Below are 27,993 nucleotides of genomic sequence, written 5' to 3' on the forward strand. Positions count from 1 at the left end.
TTTTTTGAGCAATGAGCAGAGCGAGAAAACAAGATGGCAGAAGAGCACACAAACACAGCGCCGTCCCGCCTACAATCCGTATGTCAATTCGTTCTTTTTCTTTAATCTTCATGACACGGGTTCGTTTCTCATTCCATGCTACCTCCTCTCACACCGATTGGAAGATGTATTGTTCTTTCATTGCCTTTATATAGTAAGTATGGGTCTTGTTTCGGATTGCATCCCTAACAAGCTCGAGGTTATGCCGAAATCTTGTTCACAAAAATTGACGATTGCTTGGGAGTTTTTTGCAAATGTCACCTATGCAATGCCAATTCTTACGCTGTACTTGATAATGATAATAAAACATCCGCCTATTTATCAGCGATGCGTTGGAAGAGATTATTCGATCCCCGCCCGGAAACAAACGGGTGGTCTATACCAAAGCTTTGGAACTGCAAAAGCGTTTTATTTGTTAGGTGCTAAAGTATAGCAATAAATAAGAAAATAAGCACGTACAAGAAATTGACGATGAAATTAATAGAACACCCCTTGTGACACTGTGGCTCGTTTGCAATGCTGATACGGCATCTGTCAACCGCACTCCCGAAGCTCAAATTTAACCGTTTACTGCGCAGACAATTTTATGTCGCAGGCGCTGGCCATCGCAGTCCTAAAAGGCCACAAAAGCCTAACTTCGTTTTTACATGCCACAGGCTTGTCTGAACGATTGTAGATCACACCGTGTACCGTGTTTCATTTATTTGGCAAGTTTACCAGTTCTGTGTTAAACATTATTATCGACCATAGCCTTGCCTTTGTAGTTGCCTTTGCTCATTCTTTTTTCGCTCCTGAAGCTCTACTTCCCATCTTTTTACAACCCTTTCTTTGTCTTTGAATCCCTCTTCTCCCACTTCTTATGTGTTGGGCATCCAACCGGATTTTTCTCTGGATAACCACTGTCTTATCTTATCCTTCCTTTCTTTGAGGATATAGATATGGTGCTTTCAGGGGCATTTCAGGAAACGCATTGCACAGGCCTTTGCTGACGCCAAACCGATGCCCGTGAATCAAATTTACAGAGATATTAAAAAGCGTCCTTACCTGTCCATCCGCGGCGCCCCGAAATAGCCAATTGGTCCGCCGAAACGGCCCATCTTCAGTGAACACGCCGTGTTTGTCTTTAGTGCGTCACATAAGGCCTCGACTGTTTCACAGGTACCAGTGCACGTGGAAACATCCAAACACAGCAGCGTGGAATTCTTCCGTATTCCAGCAACAAGTTGTGCCACAACGTCGCCAAAGACAAAGTGTATGCGCAACAGCGTCAACGAACGAAGTCCTCTGTTGTTAGCGAGCAGGGACCCTATCGAATTCTTCCATAGCAAGCATGTCCTCTCCACGCATGTAACGCTGGCTGAGCACCAGGTGTTTCAAAATACTGTCGCTTTCAATAGCCAACAGAAGTTCACTAATACCAATCCCAGATCCCTTGTAATGCAGTTCAGTGAGTGTCCTGTTAGATGCCATGAAATCGTGGAATGCCCCATTAAGTCCCTCATCGTGCCTCAGCTGGAATTTCTGCAATGTCTTTGTGGATCTTAGCAGAGTTGCGATGTTTTCTGCACCGCGCATGCCCAAGACGGCGTCATAACGTATCTCCGTCAGCTCCTTACAGTTCGACACGGCGCCCGCCAGGATATCACACCCGCTGGCTTCAATGGAACATTTACGAACACTAACTTTACGCATAGATGTCGCATTGTCTGCCAACAGCTTGGCCAGCTTTATGGCCAAGGTATTGCTGATACCGGAATGTGTCAAAGCAAGGCTTTCGAGTTTTCCTGTGGGACCAACGGCATCGATAAGGGACTCCCAATCATTCGAGGAGCAACCGATGTTGCCGACTATTCCTGAATGACTTAGTGCCCAGATAATGCAGAGGTCAGGTAGGTGGGTTTTGTTTTCGAGATTATGGAAGGCTGTTGGGGAGAGAGTGCCTCGTTACCACACTGACAGATTCTCAAGAGGCTTGTCGCCGTTTCTCAGAGGGAAGAAAAAATTACCTTACTGTCCCATTTGAACGCCTTCACGTTGAACTAAGAACTTCTGTTCTCTCATTCAGTCGTAGCAGCCTTGGCAAAGCAAGTAAATAAATTTACTTCGTCCACCCGCCGCGGTGGCTCAGTGGCTAAGGCGTTGCGCTGCTGAGCACGAGGTCGCGGGTTCGATTCCCGGCCGCGGCGGCCGCTTTTCTGATGGAGGCGAAAAGCAAAAACGCCCGTGTGTACGAGATTTCGGCGCACGTTAAAGATCCCCAGGTGGTCAAAATTAATCCGGAGCCCTCCACCACGGCGCGCCTCATCACCTGCGTTGCGTCGGCGCGTTAAACCCTACAGTCAATCAATCAAATTTACTTCGTCCTGCATCAGTGCATCATGGCTACCAGGAGGCTTATATGCTAGCTCACTCGTACAATCATTGGTCTTCTCGCAGGCCTACGGGGCGTATCTGTTGTGTGATATCGTGCTACGTGACGTGGTGCGGTGACGTGCAGGAGAAGCGACAAGCTGGCGATGTGATATGGTGCCACGTGACGTCGTGCGTGACGGGCAGGAGGGGCAGGCGAGCATGCGCCTTTCCTTCTTTCCTTCTCTCTTTGTAAGCGCCGATAAGTATAGGCGCTGAACTATTAAGCAACGCTATCATTCAATAAATGTTCTATTTGTTGGAGCAGCAGCTGTCTCTGCCTGGTCACTACATGTTTTTTTTTCTTTTTATTATCCATCGATAATTTTCAATTAAAAAAACACTTTCGAACTAATTAGCTAAACCTCGAACCATGGCCAACCCCGCTCAGTGTGTACTAGGCATTACCAAATGAAGAAGAAAAACAAGATCAAGAAGTGAAATCCGTGGCATGGCTTCCGTTATCGCCGCTGCGATCGGGGCGATTTTCTATTACATCACCGTCCTTGCCATAGGCGTATGGGGAGGGCGCCGAGTTCTGGGTGACCAGGTGGAGGCGCGCCTGCCCACCGCCGGTGCCCGGCACAGATCACCGGAGACGAAGTTTCCGGAAGACTACCTGGTGCGCCTCTTCGTTGCCAACCGCAACGTTCCCCTCGCGCTAGCCACCACTTCCATGACGGCGACCTGGGTCGGAGGCGGCTACCTCAGCGGTACAGCCGAGATCGTGTTCAACCGAGGGCTGCTCTGGGCCCAGGCCCCGCTTGGCTACGCTCTGAGCCTAGTGTTCGGCGGAATGCTGTTCGCAGGCAGAATGCGCGCCACAGAGTCGCTGACCATGCTCGACCCGTTCCAGCAGCACTACGGGCCCTGGGTCGCTGTTCCACTCTCGGTTCCGGCCATTTGCGGCGACGTCTTCTGGACAGCGGCCATCCTGTGCGCGCTTGGCGACGCGGGGGCGGTGATTACCAATTTTTACCCCGGACTGGTAATCGTGGCTACAGCGTGCGTCGCTGTCCTGTACACGTCGCTGGGAAGCCTCTTCTCCGTCTTGCACACCGACGCCTTTCAGATGGTCAGCATCGTCGTCGGCCTGCTCGCCTTCCTGCCCTACCTTGCATGGGACGACGCCGTGGGCCAGATCGGAGAACCACACTCCGACTGGGTGGGCAAGATCGAGGCAAGGGACGCGGGCCAGATCATCGACCAGCTACTCATGACCACCTTCGGCGGAATCCCGTGGCAGGTGTACTTTCAGCGGGTCCTCAGCGCGGATACCGTTTTCAGCGCTAAGCTCATGTCGTACCTGTCCGCCATCGGCTGCATCGGTCTCACCGTTCCTCCAGCCATCATTGGCGCTGCCAGCAAGAGCGCCAACTTTACGGCGACCGGCTATCCGGGACCCTTCAACCTCCTGAAGGCACACCGCAGAAACGTGCTGCCCTACGCAATGCGCTACTTTGCGCCGGGGATCGTATCCTTCATGGGGCTCCTGGGCATCACAGCCGCCGTACTGTCCTCGGTGGACTCGTCCCTGCTAAGCGCCGGGACATTAATCACGCGCAACTTCTTCCAATTCGTACTCAGGCCTCACGCTTCGAACCTCGAGATGTGCGTGACACTACGCGTCATGATCTGCAGCGTAGCAATCGCGGCCACCGCCGCTGCGCTCAGGGTCCAATCGGTGTTCGACCTTTGGAAGTTCTCCTCAGACCTGGTCTACGTGCTGCTCTTCCCCCAGTTTGTCGGGCTGTTCTACCTGAGCCCACGCTGCAACGCGTACGGCGTCGTCCTCGGCTTCGCCGTGGGCCTCGGGTCGCGACTACTGTGCGGCGAGCCGGTGCTTGGAATTCCGGTGCTCGTTGAGCTACCGCTGTACGACGTCGAGAGAGGCCAGCAGTTCCCCTTCCGCACCCTCTGCATGCTGGCAAGCATCACTGGCCTGCTTGTCGGATCCAGCCTGGCTGCCTATGCTTTCCGCACTGGCCTAATACCGAGAGCCCTGGACGTGTGCCGATGCCTACCCGAGTCGCAGCTTGGTAGTCCCCGTGCAAAGGCCGAGTCGACGCCGGCCATGCCCGCCATCGCTGGTCCACCGTCCGGTAGCCCTGAGACAGCAAGCCCTGGGACAGCAAGCCCTGGGACACCGATTCCTGGTACAGCAAGCCCTGCGGTGGTGGCGGGTGATGGCGAAGTGGCCTCTGGACCGGTGGAGGGGCACCGTGTCGTTGGTCAAAAAGCATCATCCTCGACTATTGTGACCCCAGCGGACTCCCGCGAGGGCACGACAATGAAGAGCGTAGTTAGGACAATGAAGAGCATAGTTAAGTCTCCAAGATCCGAAGCACTGACTAGCGGAGCCAGTGTGCCATCAAATCTTATGGTGTCCACAAAGAGCAGGCGTAGCAAGCAAAAAAAGGCCAAGGAGAAACAGGCAAAGAAGAAATGAGATTTAATTGTCTGTTCTGCAACTTTTTTGGCGTGGGAATTTTTCCACCATCATTTCGAGGCTATAATTCGTACATTGGTATCGCGCTCGACTGTTCTGTATCTCTCGTGTCTATTTTGATAGGCCCATAGTGTTCCCCAAAATCAGCCTAGTTTCTTCGATGTTATCCTTAATTGCTACTTCACTTTTGATATTACTATTTACAAGCACGTTGTTGCACCTAAAATACCTCGTGTGTCGCGTTCTGACGTACAATCTGGTGTTATCGTATTGCCACAAACCATGCATTGGGTTTGTTTGTTTATGTTTTGCTTTGGCCGCCCGGCTGCGCCGGTCTGTGTTATCTCTGTGCCAAGGGGAGCGCGGGTTCCATTCTTTCTTTCTGTGCCGCATGTGTTATCACTTCTGATAGGGAGAGCATTCCGATATAACGTGAACAGCCTAGAATAATCTTCTTGGATCTACAATGTTCTAGATGTGAATCGACGGTTCGAGAACCACGCGCGCCGAGAGATAAAAGCCTGCAGAGCAGACGCCGGGGTCACGGAGCAAGATAAACAGGAGCGCCGACTTCGCTCTCTCCGGCGGCCTCAATGTCCATCACTCGCGGAGCACAATGTAGATGGCGCAGCGAATGGCGCAGCGCCGGCGTTCCCCGTGCGCCGGCGGGGGCGTTGGCGGAACGCATTCCGTCGGCTTTTGTCGTCTGCTTCGGCGACGGTAGTTTTGTGAGCGAGTGCTTTGGGCCTGCTTTGGCGCCGCTTCGCGTTCATTGCTCTCCTCCTTCGCACGGCTTGATTAAATTGTTCGACAGCACGTAACCTGGACCCGAAGGAATTGAGTGGTCGTGCGGCAAAGGCACGTTAAGGATTGGTTTGCATGGCGGGAAAACAAAATGTAGAGACCACATATAGACATCTGGCTGCTATACAAACCCGACCTTTCGCACAGTGCTTGCCGTAAATGTGACTCCGTTTCGTAAATTTGTGAATACCAATTCGGCTGTGTTTTAACAGGTTTTAAAAAAGGCGAAAGGAGCAACTGGTTCTGATCAATAGCGATTATAAAATGTGCCGGAGCTTTCTCGCAGTTCTCCAACTTACGTCCAAAATAGAGTGTGCCTAGAACACGGACCGGCACTCACACGCTCATCAGAAAAGAACAGAAATGCGATAACATCATCCGCGACTTCCCGCGACATAGGAATCTGCTCAAGATCAAGGTCCTGACAGTGCGGTCTTATCACAAGCCTTCATTTCGCGATATTTGAATTGGTCCAGACGCTATATCTCTGTGGTAATGACTCGCCGAAAGAAAAGGTTTGGCGAGCCAGTTGTTTTGCTGGTCAGCCGTTTAAAAAAAAAACAACGCAGGGAACCCTGGTAAGCTCAAAATTGCAGCCATACAAATCGCAGCATTTTATTTGGAGTCCGTGGTGTTATCGACGAGATAACACGACTGTAGAGCGACAGTGAACATCGGGCGGTAAGTTGCGGCACGAGTTACAATGAAGACATCGTTTGATATTTTTGGGTGCCTTATCAAGCTGACAGTGGTTTTATGTACTTAATACAACAGGGCAGCCATCCAAATCAGTTAATAGCGCAGAAATGTGCATTATTGCCGTTTGCCGATGGAGACTCCGGGCGACCCTTATAAGCGTTGTTCGTGCGCAGAAGCAGCATAAATAATTAGGCATGCAGCCGGAGAGCGGGCTAACAACAGAGGGTAAATTTTGCGCTGCATCGATTTGTCGTAAGCAGAATCACGCTAGACTGTATGTTGTGGCGTTGCATATTACTCTTGCTCATTCTTTGGTTCTTCTGAAGTCGTCGTCGTTCAGTTGCGTCTTACATCTGCTGGGTTAGTGAAATATTTTTAGCGGGTCTTCATAATGTCAGAATGAACACTCCCTGATGGAGAATAAGCGATCGCCACGTATGCGGTGGCGTGCAAATATCTGCGCCGTCTATTGCGGCTGAGCACGGGTGTTTAAATTCCGCGCGTGAACGCATTTCTCCTGCATAGTAGGACAGACATAAGACAGACGTCGCTGCGAAAGAAAAGACGCCTCGGGGGGAGCGAAGAAGGGAAGAGCCGGAAGAGCCATGTACAGAGGCACAGCGACGAGAGGGCGAACGAAGGAGGAAGAGAGCAAACGGAAAGCTGGGCGGCCGGCGTCGCGTGAACGTTATCTGCCCGAGAAAATGATTTTTTTCTGGGTTACAGTCGGCGCTCCTCTTTATATCTTGCTCCGTGGCCAGGGTATTCGATTCTGCGACGCTCGCCGACGCACGTTTCTTTGTTGACTGCTGCTTCGCCGCCTGTGTACTTTTGAGCTGTTAGGGGCGCACAAGTTCGCTCCAATAAACTTGTATTCCTTGAAGACAACTGCGTCGTCTTTGACTTCATGACAGTATTTAATTTGTCCCCTCGGCTACCGCGTTCGTCGTCTCTACGTGTCGCAGACCACCTTCTGCTCTTCGTGCGTTGAATGCGCGGCGCCGATTGGCGTATTCTGCACAAGCGTGCGCCTGTTTTGCCCGCAGTCGCCTTACATGCCGTTATTCATGTATTAGATGCTTTGTTTAGTTCTTGCACTGCTTTGGTAAGTCCTTGCCCCTCCAAGAGCTTTTCGTGTTGTCACACGGAAGACTGGACGCAGTTCCATACAAGGAAGGTGTACAGGACAGATGCTCTGAACGCTTTCCTTGGTAATCAGGATGCAAGGCCTTACTCGAGTACTAGACTTTTGTCTTCCGTTTTGGGGGGGGCTGCAGCATTGTCCCGTCCTCTCGCCTGGGACAATACAGCAAACGTGAAGGCCACATAAGAGCTGCCTTCTGTACAGTGAACCCCACTTTACGCTGAACTTTGATTTGAATTTTTTTTTCTGCACTGCGTGCGCTGTGGAGGTGGATAAAAGCCGTGCCATAGCGGCGATAAATATATCGATGCTGCTGGAGTCGCTTTGTCTTTGTTGTCCCTCTGGAAATACAATATTACAGAAGTCCCGGCCTGTTTCTTTCATTGAAGAGACAACCGATTTTAGATGCAACTGCATCTCATTCACTCGCCTTGTCCCTCTATACGGCGTTGTTGTTGTCCGTCCACACCCCTCCCCCATTCTCCTCGCCGCGCGAGCTGCGCTCTCCGCCGCTCACCCCTTCTCCTCTCCGATAGCGAACACTCCCTCGCGAGGGTCATTGGATTGGATTCGATTGGATTGGCTTGGCTTGGATTGGATTTGATTGGATTTGGATTGGATTGGATTACAGTGGATTGTGTTGGATTGTGTTGCGTCATAGCCACGCCACGTTGCGTCATAGCCGCGGCAGGGGTTTCACGGCACGTTTCACGCGATGGGAGAATCAACCTAACGGAAACAACAACGGAACCCCCTATGCGTCGCATCTACACAGGGGTTCCCGCGAGGGAAGGTGGGAGTAATTTTTGTCGAGCATATTTTCTTTGTCGCAAATGAAAGGACATCACTTAAAACACCTTAACCCGAAACGGCTTTGTTGATAGCACCCTAGAACTTTTTAAAGTGGAATTTTTAGACCTACCGGCCGTATACGTTTCCCGCCAAAAAGAATGCTGGCAACCATATGCGAGAGCCATGCGGTAACATACTTTTAACTGCACGGGAGATTGAAAGAGGTGTTTGAATAACTTCTCTCCGGCCTAAAACAACAATATTGTGCGGCCTTTCCTATTTCAGCACGTCGGATTTTTAATCACCCTTCGAAATCGACGGAGTTCTTTGGGCACGTTAGGTAGTGTCCCGTTTAGACACTACATGGCGCCACCTTTCAGACTTCAGAAATTTTAGCGCGAAATTTAAATTCTTTCAGCCTGCTTATTCAGAAATTGCTTGTGTTTACCCCGGTATATAAAACGCTGGCTTTCATATGAGCTTGAGGACGTGCACTCCATAAAAATCGTTGTCTGCCCCTTTGTCGTTGTACCGTGACAGACGCCGAGGAGCTAGCTGTCGCTCTGGCTGCGGCGGAAGGCTTCCGGACGGGCCCATTATTTCCAATCATTTCCGATCCGCAAGAGGCCTGTCGACACTTCTTGAAGGGACGAATAAGCCACCGCGCACTCCGTGTACTCCTCCAGGCTAAAGGCGGCGTACCCCAACACCCTGAGCATCTACCTAAGGTCGAACACATGATCCTGTGAGCCCCAGTGCACTTTGGAGTGAAGGGGAACATAGAGGCGGACAGGGTAGTTCGAGGCTGTACTACCAACCGAGCACCCGATGATTCCGACCTCTATGAACGCACGCCAGTCCCCCCGGAATACTCGGCCACATTGGCACACTACAGGGACATCGGGAAAAGGCACCCTCCGCCACGCGAATCCCTGGCGAGGGCGGAAGCCACTGACTGGAGACAGCTGCAGACAGGCGCGTTCCCAAGCCTAAACGTGCTGAGCAAACTTTAGCCGACTCGATATGCAGACGCAAGCCCATTGCGCTTCAAGAAAAACCGACCCTCTACCAGCCCACATGGGAACGCCAAAGAACAACGGCGGTCCCCAAAATCAGGAACCCTAATGCGGAGCAATGGGAGGCATTGCTGGCCAGTGGCTGCTGTGAAGACCAGATCGGCCTGATTCAGCGGGCACGCAAAGCTGCAGAAGTCGTTGGAGCCCTGGATCAAGGGTGCCACCCCTGCTGACCCCGTCGGGAACTGTCGCACGTGGCACAAGACCGCGGTAGAGTGCCGCGCAACCACTCAAAAAAAAAAAGAAAAGTTTTCCCTCCTTTTCTACCTCCTGCTTCTCAGAGGCCAGGCGAACAAAGATAAGGTAGACTCTCTCTCTCTCTCTCTCTCTCTCTCTCTCTCTCTCTCTCTCTCTCTCTCTCTCTCTCTCTCTCTCTCTCTCTCTCTCTCTCTCTCTCTCTCTCTCTCATGTCAGGGTAGTCCGCACACGCACAGATGCCAGCTCTTGCGAACTAAGCGTCATCAATTGACATCGCCTGTGCAGCCCGCAGTCCTCCGCTCGAATGCAAGCGCGTTCCGTCTGAACGGCGCGGGTGAAGCGCGGGAAAATTTGAAATGCATGCAACCTGAGAATCCCGTCCGAGGTTGCAAAAGACGGATCCACCAGACAGGCTGCGAAGTTTCCTTTAGTTTCTAAAGAATTGTATCCAGTGTACAGAATCAGAAAAAAAAAGTCGAATGGAGGAGAATGTTGCGAACATGTTGCGTGAACATTTGCGATTGCGCGGGGAAGAAACGCGTGCATTTTGAAACCTACGTGTTCGGTCATATTTGTGACTTGATGGTAACTGATCAGCCCCTTGCTAGAAAAACTGTGAAACCATCCCTGCTTTTTTCACAGCAAAGAAAGCCAAAATCCTGCTAAACTCAACCAAATATATAGACAAGCCAGAGCTCCTCAACGTTTGAATGGGGTATCTGTGAGGGGCTGGCATTAGTGAGGCCTCTCGTTTCCGCGAGTAAAAGAAAATTCAGGAAAGCTGAGACCGCCGAACCAACGTTTCTTGGTCTGGCCGTAAATTCATCTCTGCCCACGGGCCACATCTCGCTATAAAAAATTACTCCCACCTCCCCTCGCGCGAGCCCCTGTGTAGATGCGACGCATAGGGGGTTCCGTTGTTGTTTTCGTTAGGTTGATTCTCCCATCGCGTCAAACGTGCCGTGAACCCCCTGCCGCGGCTATGACGCAACGTGGCGCGGCTATGACGTAACACAGTCCAACACAATCCACTTTAATCCAATCCAAATCCAAGCCTAGCCAATCCAATCCAATCCAAGCCAAGCCAAGCCAAGCCAAGCCAAGCCAAGCCAATCCAATCCAATCCAATCGAATCCAATCCAATGACCCTCGCGAGAGAGTGTTCGCTATCGGAGAGGAGAAGGGGTGAGCGGCGGAGAGCGCAGCTCGCGAGGGGAGGAGAATGGGGGAGGGGTGTGGACGGACAACAACAACGCCGTATGGAGGGACAAGGCGAGTGAGTGAGATGCAGTCGCATCTAAAACGCCGCGTAACAGCGATTGCTTGCCAGTTGTAGGACACATTGGTAGACCGCAGGCATGGAGATCCATACTATATATTATTATGCCGCGGACAAATGCCGGACAGTCAATGTCGCCATAGCGGGGTCCACCTCTTTTCTTTCTACATTTAGGCTTGATAAACAAGTGGTGGCGGGAAATCCGGGAATTTCAAATGATAATTTTCATGTGACACGTTGCGGCCACAGCCCGCACTACTCGCAGGAGCCAGAAAGCTGGACCTGACATGGTAACCATTGAAAGGCAAATTCAGACTGTTGTCGACTGGCTTTTTTAAATACTATAGTCTTTCATGGGCTACTTCACCAGGAAAATTTTGGTATGTCTGCCTGTATGTCTGTCCGTCCGTCTGTCACTCGATTCAGCCAGCCGGCCAAAGCGAATCAATACCTGTGCAATAAGTCTTATATACTCACAGCCAAATGTAAACGTCTAGGTACGGTGTTAATGTTTATACTTGTCAGCATTGTTAAATAAGAACAAGACATTACGCAAATGTAAGCCCGAAAATTAATACACGAGTGGTATTTGCAGTGTTCCTTTATTTAAAAAATTACGGATGGTTGCTTTTGCGATAGCAAATAAAATACTACTTCAACTGCAGAAAACGGTGGCCTACTGTTGCCCCTGCTACCTGGCGGAATCCTAAAAAATCAAACTGCAATAGCAACGAAAGGTTGCACTATATAGGTTACGCGTTCCCCTTGGAACGCTCGTGAAGTGGGGCGACGCGGTTCTATAAACGTTGTAGTCGGTGCCTCGATTCACGCGCGTCTCCGCCATACGGGAGCCCTGTCATCGAGGCACCCGACTGGGAGCAGTGGAACGCGGTAAATTTAAATTGACTGAGCGAACCTCCAGCGTGTTATCTTGGAAGGAACGAGACGGGAGAGGAACAGCACGAGAGGTGAGCGGGAAAGAGAAGGGAGGCATTTACTTGCCAGGGGCGCCAGTCGACTATCGTCTTGCATCGACATTTGCAACAAAATGAGCAGATACGCGGCCATTTTTGTTTTTTTTTTGCTGGAAAAATAACTGTCTTGGTTTTTTTTTTTAGTGCTGATGACCAGCCCGTTGCGACGAGCCCATTCGGCTAATTTGGCGCGGACCTTACTAGCTCGTCGGAGTAGTTTCTTGCTTGTCACATCTGTGATAAGCAAGCTCGTATCGTATGCGTAAATTACGAATTTCACGGATGGGTCTATTTGGACGATGTCATTGTTATAGAAATTGAATAAATGCGGTCCTGCAATACTATTAGAAAACCGAGGAACACCAGAACGTCGTCTCTGTACTGACGACTTACAAATATTATTACAAATTTTGTTATTACAAATATTATACAAATACCAATACAAATACATATTACAAACATTCTTACAAATTGTGGACGATACCTACGATAGGATAAATAAGGTTCAGAGACGTACATCAGATACAATAAACTTGAAATTCATTTAAAACTGCGCAATTGGTTCCTATATTTAAGGAAAATAATACTTGTATTTCGGCCTCGGTTTTCTAATAGGTTTATCCTAAACAACACACTTTTTTCCCCCATTGCTTCTTTCTGTGATTGATGGTTTTGACCAAATTTGTGTAATATATTGCTTGGCACAAAAACTGTTGGACAATTTTAACGCTGTGGTATTCGAATTTAAATAGAACGGATAGGGTTTCTGAAATTGTAGATTGAATATTTCTGCGTACAGCATCTGCGGACACAAAGACGGCTTTCAAATGTACATTTGTTCCCGCTCCCGCACAGCGAGCCGATCGTTTTCGGTCCAGATGCGCTGAGCGTTGAAGTGGTTAGTTGTTTAACTGAGACTACAAAATAAAACACAGCTGCTCTACTAACAACCCCGCACCCTCCCCCACCAAACATAGTTTGTGGTTTTAAAGGGGCCCTGCTACACTTCCGGTAAACCCTTTACTCTTCCCTTCTCGTCTGGAAGCACGGCGAACGCTATAGTGATCGCCAGCACGGAGCCGCACTGCGTGATTGGCTCGTCGCAGCAGACTAAGAAAAACAGCGCAAACGACGGGACCCCTTCCAAAACGCGGGTCCCATCAGCTCGAGAAGCTGATCCTGGCAATGAAGACCACCATCGAGAGAAACTTCGGCGATTACGACAGCAAACTTGCCGTCCAGGAGAGGAACACTCAACTAATGATGAGCCACCCGATTTTCGCTCAACAGCAAGGTACCCAAGCTCCCGGTAACAACTTACACTTCGGACAAACATGGCCACCGAAGCAGCAAGCATAGTCGTGCGGCAGTGGAATTGCCGCGGCCTCCAACAGAAGCGCACAGTGATCCAACAACACATCGAGCGCGCCAACCGAAACCCCGACGTGCTACTATTACAAAAGACTCCAATCGCCACACCGTTCCTTCACGGCTAGAGAGTGCACGCCGGCCCTCCAGACGGCAGGGGCCTGTGCACCCTGGTCAGAAGGAGACTGACCTTCGCGGAACGCGTACTCAAAAACGTCAAGAAAGAGCACACATTCACGGAGCTCGTGCCGACCAAACGCAGAAAGGAAAGCGTTTTTCTATTAAACATATACAGAAACCCGTGGCAAAGGCTACAGCGGTTCAAGTCGGTGCTGCACAAGGAGAACGCTGCAGCGGGGAGGTCAAAGCTACTGGCGTGCGGAGACTTCAACGCCATGAATCAGACGTGGGGATACACCAAGAACAATGCCAAGGGGAGGAACCTAGCACAAGGCGCACTAAAACTAAACTACACCCTCATCGCGGACCCAGCATACCCCACAAGAATCGGTAACTCCGTCTGTCGCTATACCACACCCGACCTCACGTTCGTCAAGAACAGCGAACCGGTCACCATCACCTGGAGAAACACCGGAGAATACCTGAGAAGCGACCACACGATCGTCGCAATCATCGTGCCCACGTCGGGAGAACAACCAAGCAGTACAAGAAAGTACACCTGGGTCGACTGGACCGAGTTCAGGAAGCTCATGGATCGAGACGTGGCAACGCCTACGTAGGCCACGTCCGAAGCGCGCGTGCGCGCTTTACTGCAGGCACAATAAACGTTTCTCCAATCCAATGCGTGGGAAAGGAGTGGTAGAAGAAAAGAAAGACGGGGCTTATCACCAAGAAACATCATCATCATCATAATTGACGAAGAAGTGTCTCGAGGCGCGTGAGACGAAGAGATCACGGAATCTCGCTATTCTATGCTCCAACCGACCAAGCACTCTTGCGGCCACCCCGCGAGATGAGCGACGCCGAGATCCTGGTCTGCCTGAGGGAGGGTGGTCCGGGCAAAGAGTTCACCGTGTCCACGGACGTGGTCCGGGCCTCGAGTCCCTACCTGCGCGAGCTGCTGCTGGACGCGTACGGCGGCACCCAGATGCGCCTCCAGCTGGACAACATCTCCGAAGTGGCCTTCGATGGATTCCGGGCGTACCTAAAGAACAGGTACGCAAGGCTGGGGCATTAACGGTAGCGGGCCTGTGTTTCGTTACTCTCGAAAGGCTATCACGCTTGTGCCAGATAAATTTAAAGGAAGGAAAGGGTGAATGCCGCCTGTCTCGGTCGCTGGAAATTCTTTCCGGATATGAAACCCTGGCTGCACCAATGGGGGTGAAGTACGTCCTCTTATGTACAGACAGACAGACAGACAGAGACAGACAGACAGGCAGACAGACAGACAGACAGACAGACAGACAGACAGACAGACAGACAGACCAAAATTTGCTCGTTTAAGTAACCCACAAAAGACTATCGTCCTTAAAAGCATCAACGGGTTTATCGTGACGTCGATGACGTCACTGTCCCAGCGGGCCAGTGGTGACGTGCGAGAACGTGACGGACCTGTACGGCTGCGCGTACAAGCTTCGGCTGCGTCCCCTGGCGACCCGCTGCCTGCAGTACCTGGCCGAGGCCGGCCCCGTCGGTCGGCAGCTGGTAGTGTTGGCCCACGCCTCGCGGATGGGCCTCCAGACGGAGCACAACGCCGCCTACCAGTTCGTCGTGGAGAACTTCGACGCCGCAGTCAGGCACGTCTCCGATGTGCGAAACACGTGTGCGGAAAACGACGCGTTTGCGGGCGCGTTTTTCCTTCACCAAAACCGGTTCTGCGGCCTTCACACGCTTGTTCTCCACCGCTGCTTGATCGGTTTCCGGGGGAGGAAAACGCGTGCAAAGACGCGTCGCTCTCCGTACATGTGATTCGCCCTTTCCGCGAGTTTGGAGAGTAGCAGCGCAGCTGAAGCTTGATTGAAGCTCCGTGCTGCAATGTTCCAAATGCGCATGCGTAACGCAAGTTTCTTGAACCGCGCGTTAGGAACAGTGTCAGCCAAAAGGTGGCGGGACCTTACGTTTCCCTACTACCATGCATTTACTAGAAGGAAATCTGTCACTGCAATCGCGTGCCGTTTTGGATGCCGCCATAGCAGCTAGTGACGTTCATCTACTTGGCTTGGCTAGTCACGTGGATTCTTCTCGCTTTTGAAGCCAAAATCAAGTGTCAATTTTTATTCTTGTTCGTCTTGCACGAGACTTCTAAATAATTCGTGACAAATTTTTAGGAGCTCCGCTTTTTCTGCTAACAAAACTTTAAACTGCCATTTACAAAAAGTGTTTTTTGCAGCCACAGGCAACTTTTGAGCTTGTTGGCCGGACATGCCAAGTAACAATGAAACGTCCCTCCGTGATACATGGCGGTACGTTAGCTGAAGCGCGGCTCGTCTAAACTAGCCCTAGATTTCCCTCTAGTATGTAATACTATGAAACTTTATGGATGCTGAAGTTCCGTGCGGCTACGTTCCAAATGCGCATTCGGAAATGCACATTTATAAAACGCGCGTTGGCAGGACTTGACTTTGTCCTAAATAGGGGTGTTGCAACCTTATCTGAGCCAAATGCGCATTCGCAAATGCATACACCTACGTTAGGAACAGTGCCACCCTAAAGGTGCCACCAAAACGTATTTTACATTGACCGCGTGCACGTTCCTGCTTTTCTGAAATACCGCTGTTATCCCATTGTGCACTGTAAAAAAAAACCGTATTTTTACGGACAAAGCCTACGTAAAAAGCGTCAACTGTTTCCGTATTTCGGAAAACGTAGGGAGCGTCGGCAATGCCTTCCAAATTACCTCGAATTTCTCTCGCGCAAAGTGTGATACGTGAACTGAATTGCACAAATCTGACCATAATTGCGTACGTCACACTTCACCGTAACGTAATTCCACTCATTCTGCCCGCTGCGTGGCGTGGTGATGTCTCGGGTGCTGTGCGCTGTGTGCCAGGACGCCAAGGTTGCATGTCTGGTGGAGGCCGAATACGAGAGCATCAGTGTTTATGGCTTGAGATAACCCTTACGGCGATGAAACTGCGAACGAATCGACGGTATCCAGGACCCGGCAGTTCCTGGAGCTTGATTGGCGCACACTGGCCAGTCTTCTCCGCTCCGACATCCTGGCCACCTCGTCCGAGACCAAGGTGCTGTTCGCTACGCTCAAATGGCTCGAGCACGACTACCAGGTACGCGCTCAGTGCGAAGATCATGCTGTAGTGCTGCGGTCGCCACGCAGGATGTCCACATTTTGCTGCCGCTACTATTTTAACGGCACTTCGTAAGCGTTCAAGGGATCCGCGAAAATCCGGAGTCTAAAGACACGTACAGGTGTAGTACACGTCGATCACATATACCGTATTTTCGCGCGTATAGCCCGCCCCTGCATATAATCCGCACCCCCACTTGCAGCCCGCCGGAAAAGAAAAAAAAAATCCTCGCGTATTGCCCGCACATTTGATACAGTATAGGCTGCACCAAAGCTACTGCTCAAGCAACACATCACATGCTATGTAGACAGAAAAAAAAGCAAGTAGAATACACTGACTGCAAGGCGAAAGTCACAATGCACTCAGTGCCACTGCTCTCGCTGGAGCTATCACTTGAGCCGCAGTCCTCACTGTTGTACGCAAGGCCATCTTCACGGCACAACGCGCAGTGCCGTGAAGCTGCACTAAAGGAAACACCCTGCATATAATTCGCACCCCTGCTTTGCCACTGAAATTTTCGCATTTTTTGGTGTGGGCTTTACGCGCGAAAATACGGCACATCCCAGTGCAACCGCATTGAAGGAGTACTGACACGAAATTTTCGTTACGTTTTTTTCGCTGCTATGCATGCCTACCAGCCCACTAATCATAGAATGACAGATTAGACGGTCGAGCGCAGCGTAAACATTCATTTACGGCGTCGTTTATTCGTGCCAGTTTCGGTTTCGACAAAAAAACGCCGAGCGGCCGCCATGACAGGATGTATCACGTGACGTCACCATTCTTGCCGCATCGCTGCCTCTCTGGAAGCGCGCGCGAGCGAGCGCACGTGCGCGCCCAGACTGGCCGAGGTCTTCGCTGTCCCCACAGGCCCGGGCAGCATGACGACAGTCCCAAAACCATGACGTGTACACACGCCCGAGCAGCGCGCGCCAACCACGCCAGCGCGTCGGTTTTGTCACGGGAGCCCCGACGTCGGCAGTTTGGGGCAAGTAGCACATGATGTCATGTCGGCCCGCTCTGGGCTTTCTCGTGCAGGCGAAGATTAAAATGGATTTTAAATATGTTTCGCTGAACTGTTGCTGTTGAAACTTGCTGGGAGATATCTCCTGATAAAAAGGAAGCGTTTTACATGGTTATCACAGCTTTGAAATTTCGTGTCAGTACTCATTTAAGTAACCACTTTTTAGCGACAAAATTCGCTTAATGAAAGGTAATCGCTTGTACACAGTAACGGTTTTAAAGACATCCGGTTTGACCTACCCGGATCCCTTGTTAATGACAGCTGAGGTGGCGAAAACTCGCATTTGGCAACAGCGATGCTGCGCGATTGCGAGCCTCTGGAATGAGGAGTGCCATCACTTCACCCGTAAGCTAGCTTTGTTTTCGTTTGTTTTTGTCGGATTGTTTTTCAATCAAGAACACAAGCGGCTTGGCATCCATTGGGATCGATGGTGTACGAATGAGGACACGGGGTTTCCTTTTCAAGCCGTGGACGCTGTACACTGTTGTTGAAGAAGGCGGTCTCAGTGGCGGTGGTGCAGATGCAGTGGTTGTGGCGAAGATTTTGTATCGTGAGCTACACTGGACGAGGGTGAGCAGTTTCGCGTGGCTCCCGGAGAGCCGTGCTGCGCATGAGCGAGGGGCAGTGACGTCTCACGTCGCGCAGCTGGCGTGCCGGAGCCGCCGCCGCCGCGATTGGATTGAATTGGATCGGATTGGATAGGACTGGATTGGACTGGGAATCGTTTTAGCAGCAGTAAGCATGCTCATCAGCTAATCCTAGACAACCAGGAAACCCTAGAATAACCAGCTGAACTTTAGCTCACGCTACGTATATCCTGGCATAGCCGAGCCAAGCAACTGCTAATTTTTAACTTGAACGTTTTTACTGCGAAGCAGTGTACCTCTAACCAGCTGAGAAAATCTTCGTGTCCGTGTCAGCAGAAAACTCCCAGGCTACTACTAGCTACACAAAGAAACAACCCAGGCTACTAATGGCTACTGGCTACACCCAGGCTACACAAACAACTCGCACGGCCAAAGATCGAACCTGAAGAGAAGCGGGGCGAGAGCTCCTCGTCTTGCCGACTAAGCTACGGCCACACGTGGAGACGGGGAGACAGACGGTGGTTCGGATTCAGCGTCTAGGGAGGGGAGGGCGCTTTTTGGAGGCGACACATGAAACAAGAGTGAGGGGGAGGCAGTGAGAGGGATGATGCCACAACCGCGCGTGCCACTCTTCACCTCACCCTTTATAAGGCGCCCCTCCTTGTTTTCTTTCTTCTGACGTTACTGCGCTCGGGACGCCACCCCCGCGAATTCCAGGTAATGGATGACAGTCTCTGGTTTCTGTCTTTGCAGAACCACGTGTGTGAATTCAAGTGACGCCGCATGGGTAATCGTTGTGGATGTCGTTTGCAGCTTCGCAGTCGAACCACCTTTGCGGTGACGATTGGAGCCAATTTTTCATTATACCTCCTCTCTGCCCACGTGTATGCACCTCTGAGCGAGTCATGGTTGGTGCTCCTTCTGCAGAACCGGTGCCAATACGAGGACTCTCTGTTGTCCTGCGTCCGGTTCGGACTGCTACCGGAGCCGGTGCTGATTGGCTGCTTTGAACCGGAGCCGGTAGGGCGTAAAGCACTGTCCGGTCGACTGGTCCGCATGAAGCTTATGGAGGCCGCCTTGTAAGTACATCAACCATGTCTACCGCTCCAAGTGTAGGAAGCGTTACTGGAGGATTGGCGTCTAGATCGTCCCGAGTTCTCACGAAGGAAGACCTTGTTAAAGGAGCCATGAAGACAAAATACAAGTTTGGTTCATTAGAAAGGCTGATTTGTCCTGATAAAAATGATACCGATTTCATCGCAAACTTCCAAAAAATAACGTAGATATTAAAGAAAACGTGTGGAGCTGTGGCGACTCGCTAGACAGTTTCCAGCAACTTTTCTATGACGTCACAGAATATTGTTTGGGCGATTGACGGCGGCCGAACTAATCAATCGCCAGGACGCATGACTGGACGATTGTAGTGGGGCCGCTAGTTCCGTTTGAAAGAATAACTCGAATGCTAACGCGCACCTAACCCACTGAAAATTGTTTTTAGTGCTGGCCCATATGACGTCACTCACGCCGATAACACGTCACTGTGGCGCGAAATTTGAAAGTTCTTAAGTATTTCTTGCGTTTTTATCGGTTAAAAAACGTCTTTCGTGGCCGGAATGGAGCTGAGTGAGGTACTGAAGCATAATTCTTTAAAGTTAAACAAAGTTGTATTTTCTCTTCATGGACCCTTTAACCCTTTGATTCCCAATGTTGCTCAGGAGCAACAACTGAAACAATATTTTCTCTCTCACCCTTTGTGGGTTTTTTTCGACATTTAACACCATCTGTTGACAAAGGTTCCCGGACCTTCAAAGAGAGGGCAGCACGTACTTCCGTGTGCTAAAAAAAGTGTTGTTTATGCGTGTCAGCTCGCACCGAGACCGGGGGCTCAATGGGGTGGTGACAGGTATACGCGAAATTGTCAGGTACAAGCGCGGGATGCCATTTTTTAACTACGGAATTTGCCGTGCATTTTGAGAATGTCTGGCTGCCTGAGTATCTTTGTAACTCATATACGGCGGTAGAAAACACGGGTGACAGCACCTGAGAGATGACGCCGATAATATGCGGCGATGCGACGATGGCCTTCGGCCACCCACTGCAAATTCCGTGGGCGTGAAATCAGTACTTAAATTGCTCGAGGTGATTGGTAAGAGCACAGCCAAAGCCACGATGTATATAGCGTATTTTTGCGTGTATAACCCGCCCCCAAATATAACCTGCACCCCCACTTTCCGTTGAAGAATAAAAAAAACATATCCCGCGTATTGCCCGCATATTTTATGGATACAACGATGGACCAAAGCTACTACTCAAGCAACATTACATACTTGTTTATGCAAAATAACTTAGCTTACTACGTAACTAGAGGACTTGCCGCCTACATTTTTTCAGGTTGGCATATTTTTCAGCTGTGTGTGCAAAATAATCCCTGTCAATGGCATAACACTGGCTTTGTCGCTATTACTGCTGTAGGTGCATCACGGCCCAACGCGCATTGCGGTGAAGCTGCACTAAAGGAGATACCTCGTATATAATACGCACCTCTACTTCACCCCTGAACTTTTCGCATTTTCGGTGCGTGTTATACGCGCGAAAATACGGTAAAGCACTCTAGATTGTGAGACTCGTGGGGTGAAGAGTGCCTTACTGTAGCATCTGCCACGTTGTCTTTGGAAGAAATGCATGTTCTGTAATATCACATCTTGGGGTTGCACACAATTCATCGAACGGCCATGAACTTAGCCACTACACGGCACTATAAAGAAGCAAGGTCACTTACCCCCGTATTCACAAACGTAACTTTTTTTGCCTTTTGACACGTTTCGATGCCTTACAAGGACCAACTTCATGCTGAAAGGGCGCCTTTTCGGGAACTTGATGCTCTTTGCCGCACTCAACATTGGTGAGAGGGGGCTAGCTGGGATGCTGCACCGGGCTTCGAAGTTCGTCCTTCTCGCCAGCGGAGTTGGCAGCTAAATGTGCGAGCTCGTCTTGGAAGGGCAAAACTTTTCCGTTTTCTGGCAGCAGAACTCATCACCGATAAACCGACATCACAGATGGCAGTGGAGACGCGCGACTGCACGCCGACAGGAGGACGTATAGCACCAAACCGACACCGCACTCGCACTGGAAAACGCACGGTAGTTTGCGGTGCGGGCGAAGTTCGCTAAATTAGTGCATTTCTCCGGCCGATTTTTCAAAAAATGTGCAAAAAGCAGTTTCTCATCAGCGTAGCGAATTCGTTACATCAAGGTTAACCGTCGCAACACCTTCGTCACATAGCGGTCGCAAACGCGTGGGTTTCAATGGGGCTGGCAATGGGGAATTTAAAAACTTCATTAAATCCAGGAATTCGTAACATAGAGGTTCGTTACATCCAGGTTTAACTGTGTACACTCAAGCGCGTCTCCAGCAAGCTGTGAAACATCAGTCAAATCGATCAAAAAATCTTTATACCAAACCTGCCAGTAAAAACCTTTTTGAGGGCGATTGCTAACCAACTAAAACAGTGACTGCGTTCTCGTACGCTTTTGCGCCATTAAGAATACAGCTCATTTCCTGGTTGGAAAATGAACTTTTTACATGTCTGCAGTCGGTTGAGGAGTTTTTAGCGCGTACCAAAACCGTGTGCCTTCTGGCAATTAATGCTGTCAAACTCTTCGTGGAAACACGGTTTCAGGAAAACGAAAAAAGTGAAACAGAAGTGAAACATCTGTAAAAATTAGCAGTGGCTTAGCACGGCTATTCCAGGATATACGTAGCGTGAGCTAAGGTTCAGCATTCCAATACAATCAGTCAGTCCAGTCCAGTCCAGTCCAGTCACTGCTCCTCGCACATGCGCAGCACGGCTCTCCAGGAGCCATGCGAAACGGCTATCAAGCGGCTCCGGCGCCGCGTCAGACTTGGCTACTGCGCAACGGAGGCGCACAGCTGGGCACGCGCCGGCACCAGTGTGTCTGCCACGGCTATGACGTCACTCCTCTCGAATGCGCAGACCGGCGAATGTTCAGACTCAATTCCTCACACACCCGTACTCCAGTTTGATTGGATTTCCAATCCAATTTAATCCAATCCAATCCAATCCAATGTTCTTCGCGCTTGCGCAGCACGGCCCTTCAGGATCCACGCGAAACTGCTCAACCTCGGCCAGTGTAGCTCACACTACAAAATAACACGAAAGGCAGCATCACCTCAAGCGCGTTTATTCTGTTGCACGTTGTCGATAATCTCCACTCCATGGAAATGGGCAGTGACGAATACATGAAAAAAAAAATCCCGGGCCATCTCCACTAACGTGGAACCTGGGGAGGGGCGAAGCATGCAGTGTATAAGTGTAATCTTGGCGCCTTGGAGTTTTTGCCCACAGAGATGAAGCCGTTGGTGGGAAGGGGTATACAGCTTTGCTGTAAAAGTCTTGTGTCTTTGAAGCACGAAGCGTTCTAGCGCGAGACGTTGGAAAACGAGTGTCCCGGTGTTTTAGTACCGTCACTATACATGAGAAGAGACACGACGACGACGACAGGAGACGCCGACAGCCCGAGCCCCTAAGGGGCTTCGTCCCAAAACGGCACGGCTTTTGTATTCGCCCTAAAGGGACTCTGCAAAACTGCATGCCAATAAACGCTTTCACTCTGTCCTTCGCGTATGGAAGCACTGCGAAGGCTACAACTACCGTCAGCCCGGAGTGGCACTGCGTGATTTGCTTGTTGCAGCAGGTGAGCCTTCCGTTTCTGCTTTGGTTTTGTGGATACTTTCTAAAGCGGCTATCGAGTGGGTTCATTCACTGCGGCTAAAAGGAAATCGGCCAATAGGCGCTACATCACTCTAATTACGTAATTCGAGCGCTCAAAAAACGCCAAGACCAGGAAAGACAAAAATATTTTGAGCAAGTTTCAAAAATCTGATGGACATAGACCAGTAATTTTTATCTGGGGTTCTTTAGAACCCCCTATTTTAAGTACCGGACGAGTTTGTTGGCCATGTTCTGAAAGCGTTGAAGATATGCAAAAAAGTTGAAAAATGTGTTTCAGGGTCCCTTAAAATTTTTAAGTATTTCGCGCTTCATTCATCCCTTCTTGAAAAGGGCTTCAAATCTTCTAGCAGCAATATACTAATCGCACCCGCAGCTTTTAAACATAATTCGATGAAACAGGCGACGTCACATAGACGAAACGGCGTTCGATGAATCGGTTTCGATGAAATGAACATGCCGTCGATGAATCGGCGTTCGAGAGAGAGAGAGAGAGAAGCACTTTATTAAAGAAGACCTCTAAGCGAGTGGCCGGCAGCCGGAGCTGTGCGGCGACCTTCGTAGCCCTGGCTATGATGATCTTCTGTCTCTCCGGGTCAGAGCAGCTCAGCGCTGCCTCCCAGAGCTCCGAGGAATTGATTTGAGGGAGGGGATCATATGGACAGGCCCACATGTGATGTTGCACCGTGGCCTTGTCTCCGCATAGCGGGCAAAAGGGAGAGGGATAAACTGAGGGGTGTATGTGATGGAGGAGGGCCCTATTGGGAAGGGATTCGGTCTGTGCGAGCCTCCATAGTCGTTCTTCCGTATACGTCAGTGAGGGGTGGGCCGGTGGGTATTTGAGGCGAGAGAGGCGGTAATGAGTAGTTATTTCGTTGTAGCTCAATAGGCTATCTCGGGCTGATCTGGCTCCGTGAGAGGCTACGGAGGTGGCGCACGCCCGGGAGGTGAGTGCTCGGGCTGTCGTGTGTGCCACCTCGTTACCCCCAAGCCCAGTGTGGGCAGGAGTCCAAATCAGCTCAACTTGGGTAGTAGGCGGGTTTTGGAGGAGAAGTTTTAGGGCCTGGGGTGAGATGGTACCCGCAGCATAATTTCCAATGGCCGTTTTCGAATCAGAAAATATGATTGAGGGTGGTGGCCGACTTGCAAGGGCTACTGCGATTGCCGCCTCTTCCGCCGTGACCGGTCCTGCCGTGCGGATCGTGAGAGAAGTGAGTGGCGGATTGTTTGGGGAGTTGATGACTGCTATAGCGAATGCATTGCGGTGCCGATATTCAGCTGCATCGACATACACTGTGTCTGGGCGTATCGGGTACTTTTCTGCAAGCTTTTTGGCCCTGTGCATCCTGCGGCCCCGGTGTGCATCAGGGTGCATATTTCGAGGGAGAGGGCGGATTCTGATGTCAGCGTGAATTTCCAGTGGGATAGAAGACTTGGAAGCTGTGATGATGGGCGCTTTGAGTTGGAGGCGTTGAAGCAGATGCTGTCCGGGAAGTGTTTTGCTTAGTCGATTCAGTTGTCCAATACGGTGCGCTTCTATGAGCTCCTGTGCCATGTTGTAGGTACCGGTGGCCTCAAGCCTGGCAGTGGAAGTGCCGGGTGGGAGTTGTAAGGCAACCTTATAGCTTTTCCGTATTAGACAATTTATTTTCGCTAGGTCCGCGTCAGTTGGGAGGAGGTACGGGAGGGAGTAAGCAATACGGCTGATGATAAATGCTTGGATTAAACGTAGTCGATCAGCTTCTTTAACGCCGTTATTTCGGGTAGCAATGCGTTTAATTAACCCGATGGTTTGGGTGACGTGAGAAGAAAGTTGTTTTATAAAGTCCGTGGTAGTTCTGGAGCGATTTATAGTGAGTCCGAGAATTTTGATTTTTGAGACAATCGGTATAGGGGTTGACGCAATGTAAACATGGATATTTGGATTCCAATATTGTCTTTTTCTTGGGGGTAGAAGCAATAGCTCAGATATCGTGGGGGAGCATTGGAGGCCAGCGAGGGCAGCGCCCTCTACTACAGCTGTCGCACCAGCTTGGAGAATTTCTTCTATTTCGGCGTCACTGCCCCCCTTCGTCCAGAGTGTAATATCGTCCGCATAGAGACTATGGTGAAGATTTGGTATTTTGTTCAGTGCTTCCGGGATTTGAAGTAGGGCTAAGTTAAAGAGTAGCGGTGAAAGCACTGCTCCTTGCGGTGTTCCTATTGATGGTAAGCTAAATTCTTCCGTTTCTAGAGGACCAAGGCGGAGCGTCGCTGTTCGTGAGGTGAGGAAGGCTTTGATGTAGTTGTATGTTTTTATGCCGGGGGAGATAGTAGAAAGGCCCTGTAATATTGCCTGATGCGTGACTCTATCAAAGGCCTTTGTAAGGTCTAAGGCTAGAATTGCAGCTGTGTCGGCCCGCGGTGGTGTGGCTAGGATGTCATGATGAAGTTGAAGATAAATGTCGTTAGTTGAGAGCCCAGCACGAAAGCCAAACATTGTGGGTGGGAGAGAGTTCCTTTGATTTATGAGTTTGAGGAGGCGAGAATGTATGATATGCTCAAGAAGTTTTCCTATGCCAGATGTGAGTGATATTGGTCTAAGGTGATCAATGCTCAAGGGTTTGCCAGGCGTTCGACGAAACGGTGTTCGATCAATCGTCGCGTGCCCCACACCTTGAGCCGCCGTAGCGCAAGTGCGGCAGGTGTGACGTCACGCAACGTGATGCACTGCGAAAAGGCGTTGCAGATCCGCTTGCTCAGACCCTCGCCACTGCGGTACTACTACTACGTGACTAGGCGGGGGCCTATCGATTGCTTTGCCGACGCTTGGTTGCTCAGTATCGCCATCGATGGCGCGCCGGATGGTCCTCTGTACATGCGCCTCACCTGTCGGTAGTGATAACTAGGCTGACGAGTGTTACACCTGGGGCGGTATTGTTGTGTTTGTCCGCTTTGATAACGTCCCTTTTGCGTCAGTTTTATTTTGACGTACTTCCAGTTATAGGCGGGCTTTGGGTTGACTTTTGCACAACTGTTCTTGTAAACACACTTTAAACGATTAAACCTATTTTAAACTATCTTGTACGTGCTTATTGTTCCGCCAGCGAACCGCCAACAAGGCGACGAAAAATCGTCTGCTCCAAATCGTCTGCTCCGAGAAGCCGCGACTCATGGGACCGCCGTGCTTGCATGGCGTCACATCCGGGTGTTCGCTTTTAGCCAATCAGGGCTTGCTCAAAACGGACAGTTTTGAAACGGACACAAAACGGACAAAACACGAGAATACCGCCTCTGATATGTTTTTTTTTGTGTGTGTGCTTTCGAATCACCACGCACCCTCACAATCACCCAATGCGCGCAGCTCCCACTACGTGCGTCACCAGGGCCGCCCCGACTTATCGCTGGAGACGCCCAAACGGACATTCACCAGCACCGAGCCGGCTGACACGACCGAGGAAGAGACGTTTGCGGCGCCCATTAGCAACTGGACCGGTACGATATCGCCCGAAGCACGCCGGCTACAGGTGAGGACAGTCCCCAGTGCAACGCGTCAGCCATCTTGCTTAAAAAAAAATTAGCAGTGGCTTAGCTCGGCTATGCCAGGATATACGTAGCGTGAGCTAAGGTTCAGCTGGTTATTCTCAGGTTTCTTGGCTGTCTAGGATTAGCTAATTATAATGCTTACTGCTGCTAAAACGATTTCCAATCCAATTTAATCCAATCCAGTTCAATTAAATCCAATCCGATTCAATCCAGTCCAGTCGCGGCGGCGGCGGCTCCAGCACGCCAGCTGTGCGCCGTGAGCCGTCACTGCTCCTCGCGCATGCGCAGCACGGCTCTCCAGGAGCCACGCGAAACTGCTCAACCTCGGCCAGTGTAGCTCACGCTACAAAAAAAAAGCCCTTCTACTCTGGCGAGGAGTACCAGCCTGTGAAGCGCGGCCAACAATATGCGTCGACCGAGGCGTAATCCAAGGAGGGCACGAATCAAAGCATATTTGTACTTTTAGATTTCATAATTAGCCGAATGAAACTTAAAAGAACTCGAGCCTCACTCCTGCGGACAAACATGGGGCTGTCCGGTTCCCTCCCATAGAAGCCCGCGCACTCACAGCAGGCGGGAATGCACAACATATGTACAACTTCACCGTTAACTAATCACGACTAGATCAAACGCGGCATAATGTCAGAGTCGTCTTAGCAGCTGTCCTATAACTTACCTTATCCCTTTGCGACACAGAGTGTACGATTGTGCACGCGACTTTTAAGAGCATTTTTGTGAGTTACAATCGTCGTCATCCCCACTTGAACCGCTCAGCCAGCATTCGCATTTCCCACTCTACGGTACGGGGTTGCCTTCTCGTGAATGTCGCACCTTTACCATCCACCGATTCTTTACCAAATCAAGAAACAAAGATGGACGCCTCGGCGTTCTACGGCGCGTCAAACAGGTGTTCTTGGCGTTACCTTTTGTCTAGTTAAAACGGCCTGGGCTTGAGACGACGGGCCCGTGCCGGGTCCAGGCCAGGCTCACTATAAATGCCCGGGCCGGCCCGGGCCGCGTATTCCCAAACCATATCCCGTAGGGGCCCAGGCCGAACGCACCCTTTAAACAGGGGCGCAGCCAATGAAGTTAAAAAAATGCAATTTTTTAACGCCCTTTGACGCAGCACCGTGACTTCTCTATTGATATGTGCGCGACTTCTTGCGCGGTGGATTTTTTCTTTTTTACCCCTCCCCTCGTTTCGGCTGCTTTTCGGGCGGCCGATGGTTTCGCTCCGTGGGCAACTTGTGTTGTATATTTATATTTTTATTCGTGCTATTTCTTGTTCATACATTTGTATACTTTTTTGCGTGTGTGTGGCTTACAGTTGAGGCCCGAGCTGGGACATAATGCTGGCGAATTAAAAGGCCATACACTACAGAAATATATATATGTGGTAGCTAAAAATGCGTCGCAGGAAACAGACACAAACTGCTCATCTATACCCATCAGTGGATCTCTAAAAGTGCCATTTTTTTGCCGCTATTTGGACTCCCAGATAACTATCGCAAAAATAGTGCGCCAAGGAGATAACTTTTTTTACTTAGTTTTACAGTGAAACCTCGATATATCGAACAGCGCGGTTCCCGCGAAATAGTTCGATATAACCA

At 50.5% G+C, this 27,993-nt stretch overlaps 1 protein-coding gene and 1 pseudogene across 1 annotated transcript in view; both read left to right on the top strand.

Moving 5' to 3' along the window:
• The first annotated feature begins 2,899 nt into the window (after positions 1 to 2,899).
• On the top strand, positions 2,900 to 13,971 carry LOC144143020 (high-affinity choline transporter 1 pseudogene; annotated as a pseudogene).
• Positions 13,972 to 14,204: 233 nt separating this feature from the next.
• The window catches only part of LOC144143021 (kelch-like protein 41), a 30,873-nt gene continuing 17,084 nt past the window's right edge, over positions 14,205 to 27,993 (top strand). Inside the window, exons 1-5 of the mRNA XM_077674841.1 lie at positions 14,205 to 14,407; positions 14,770 to 15,014; positions 16,304 to 16,476; positions 19,036 to 19,187; positions 26,202 to 26,364. Of these exons, the coding sequence (XP_077530967.1) occupies positions 14,205 to 14,407; positions 14,770 to 15,014; positions 16,304 to 16,476; positions 19,036 to 19,187; positions 26,202 to 26,364 (936 nt within the window). The remainder of the gene's footprint in view (positions 14,408 to 14,769; positions 15,015 to 16,303; positions 16,477 to 19,035; positions 19,188 to 26,201; positions 26,365 to 27,993) is intronic.

Source organism: Haemaphysalis longicornis, unplaced genomic scaffold, assembly GCF_048455015.1.
Source record: "Haemaphysalis longicornis isolate Haplotype H1 unplaced genomic scaffold, Haemaphysalis longicornis Haplotype H1 scaffold_6, whole genome shotgun sequence".
Lineage (NCBI taxonomy): Eukaryota > Metazoa > Arthropoda > Arachnida > Ixodida > Ixodidae > Haemaphysalis > Haemaphysalis longicornis.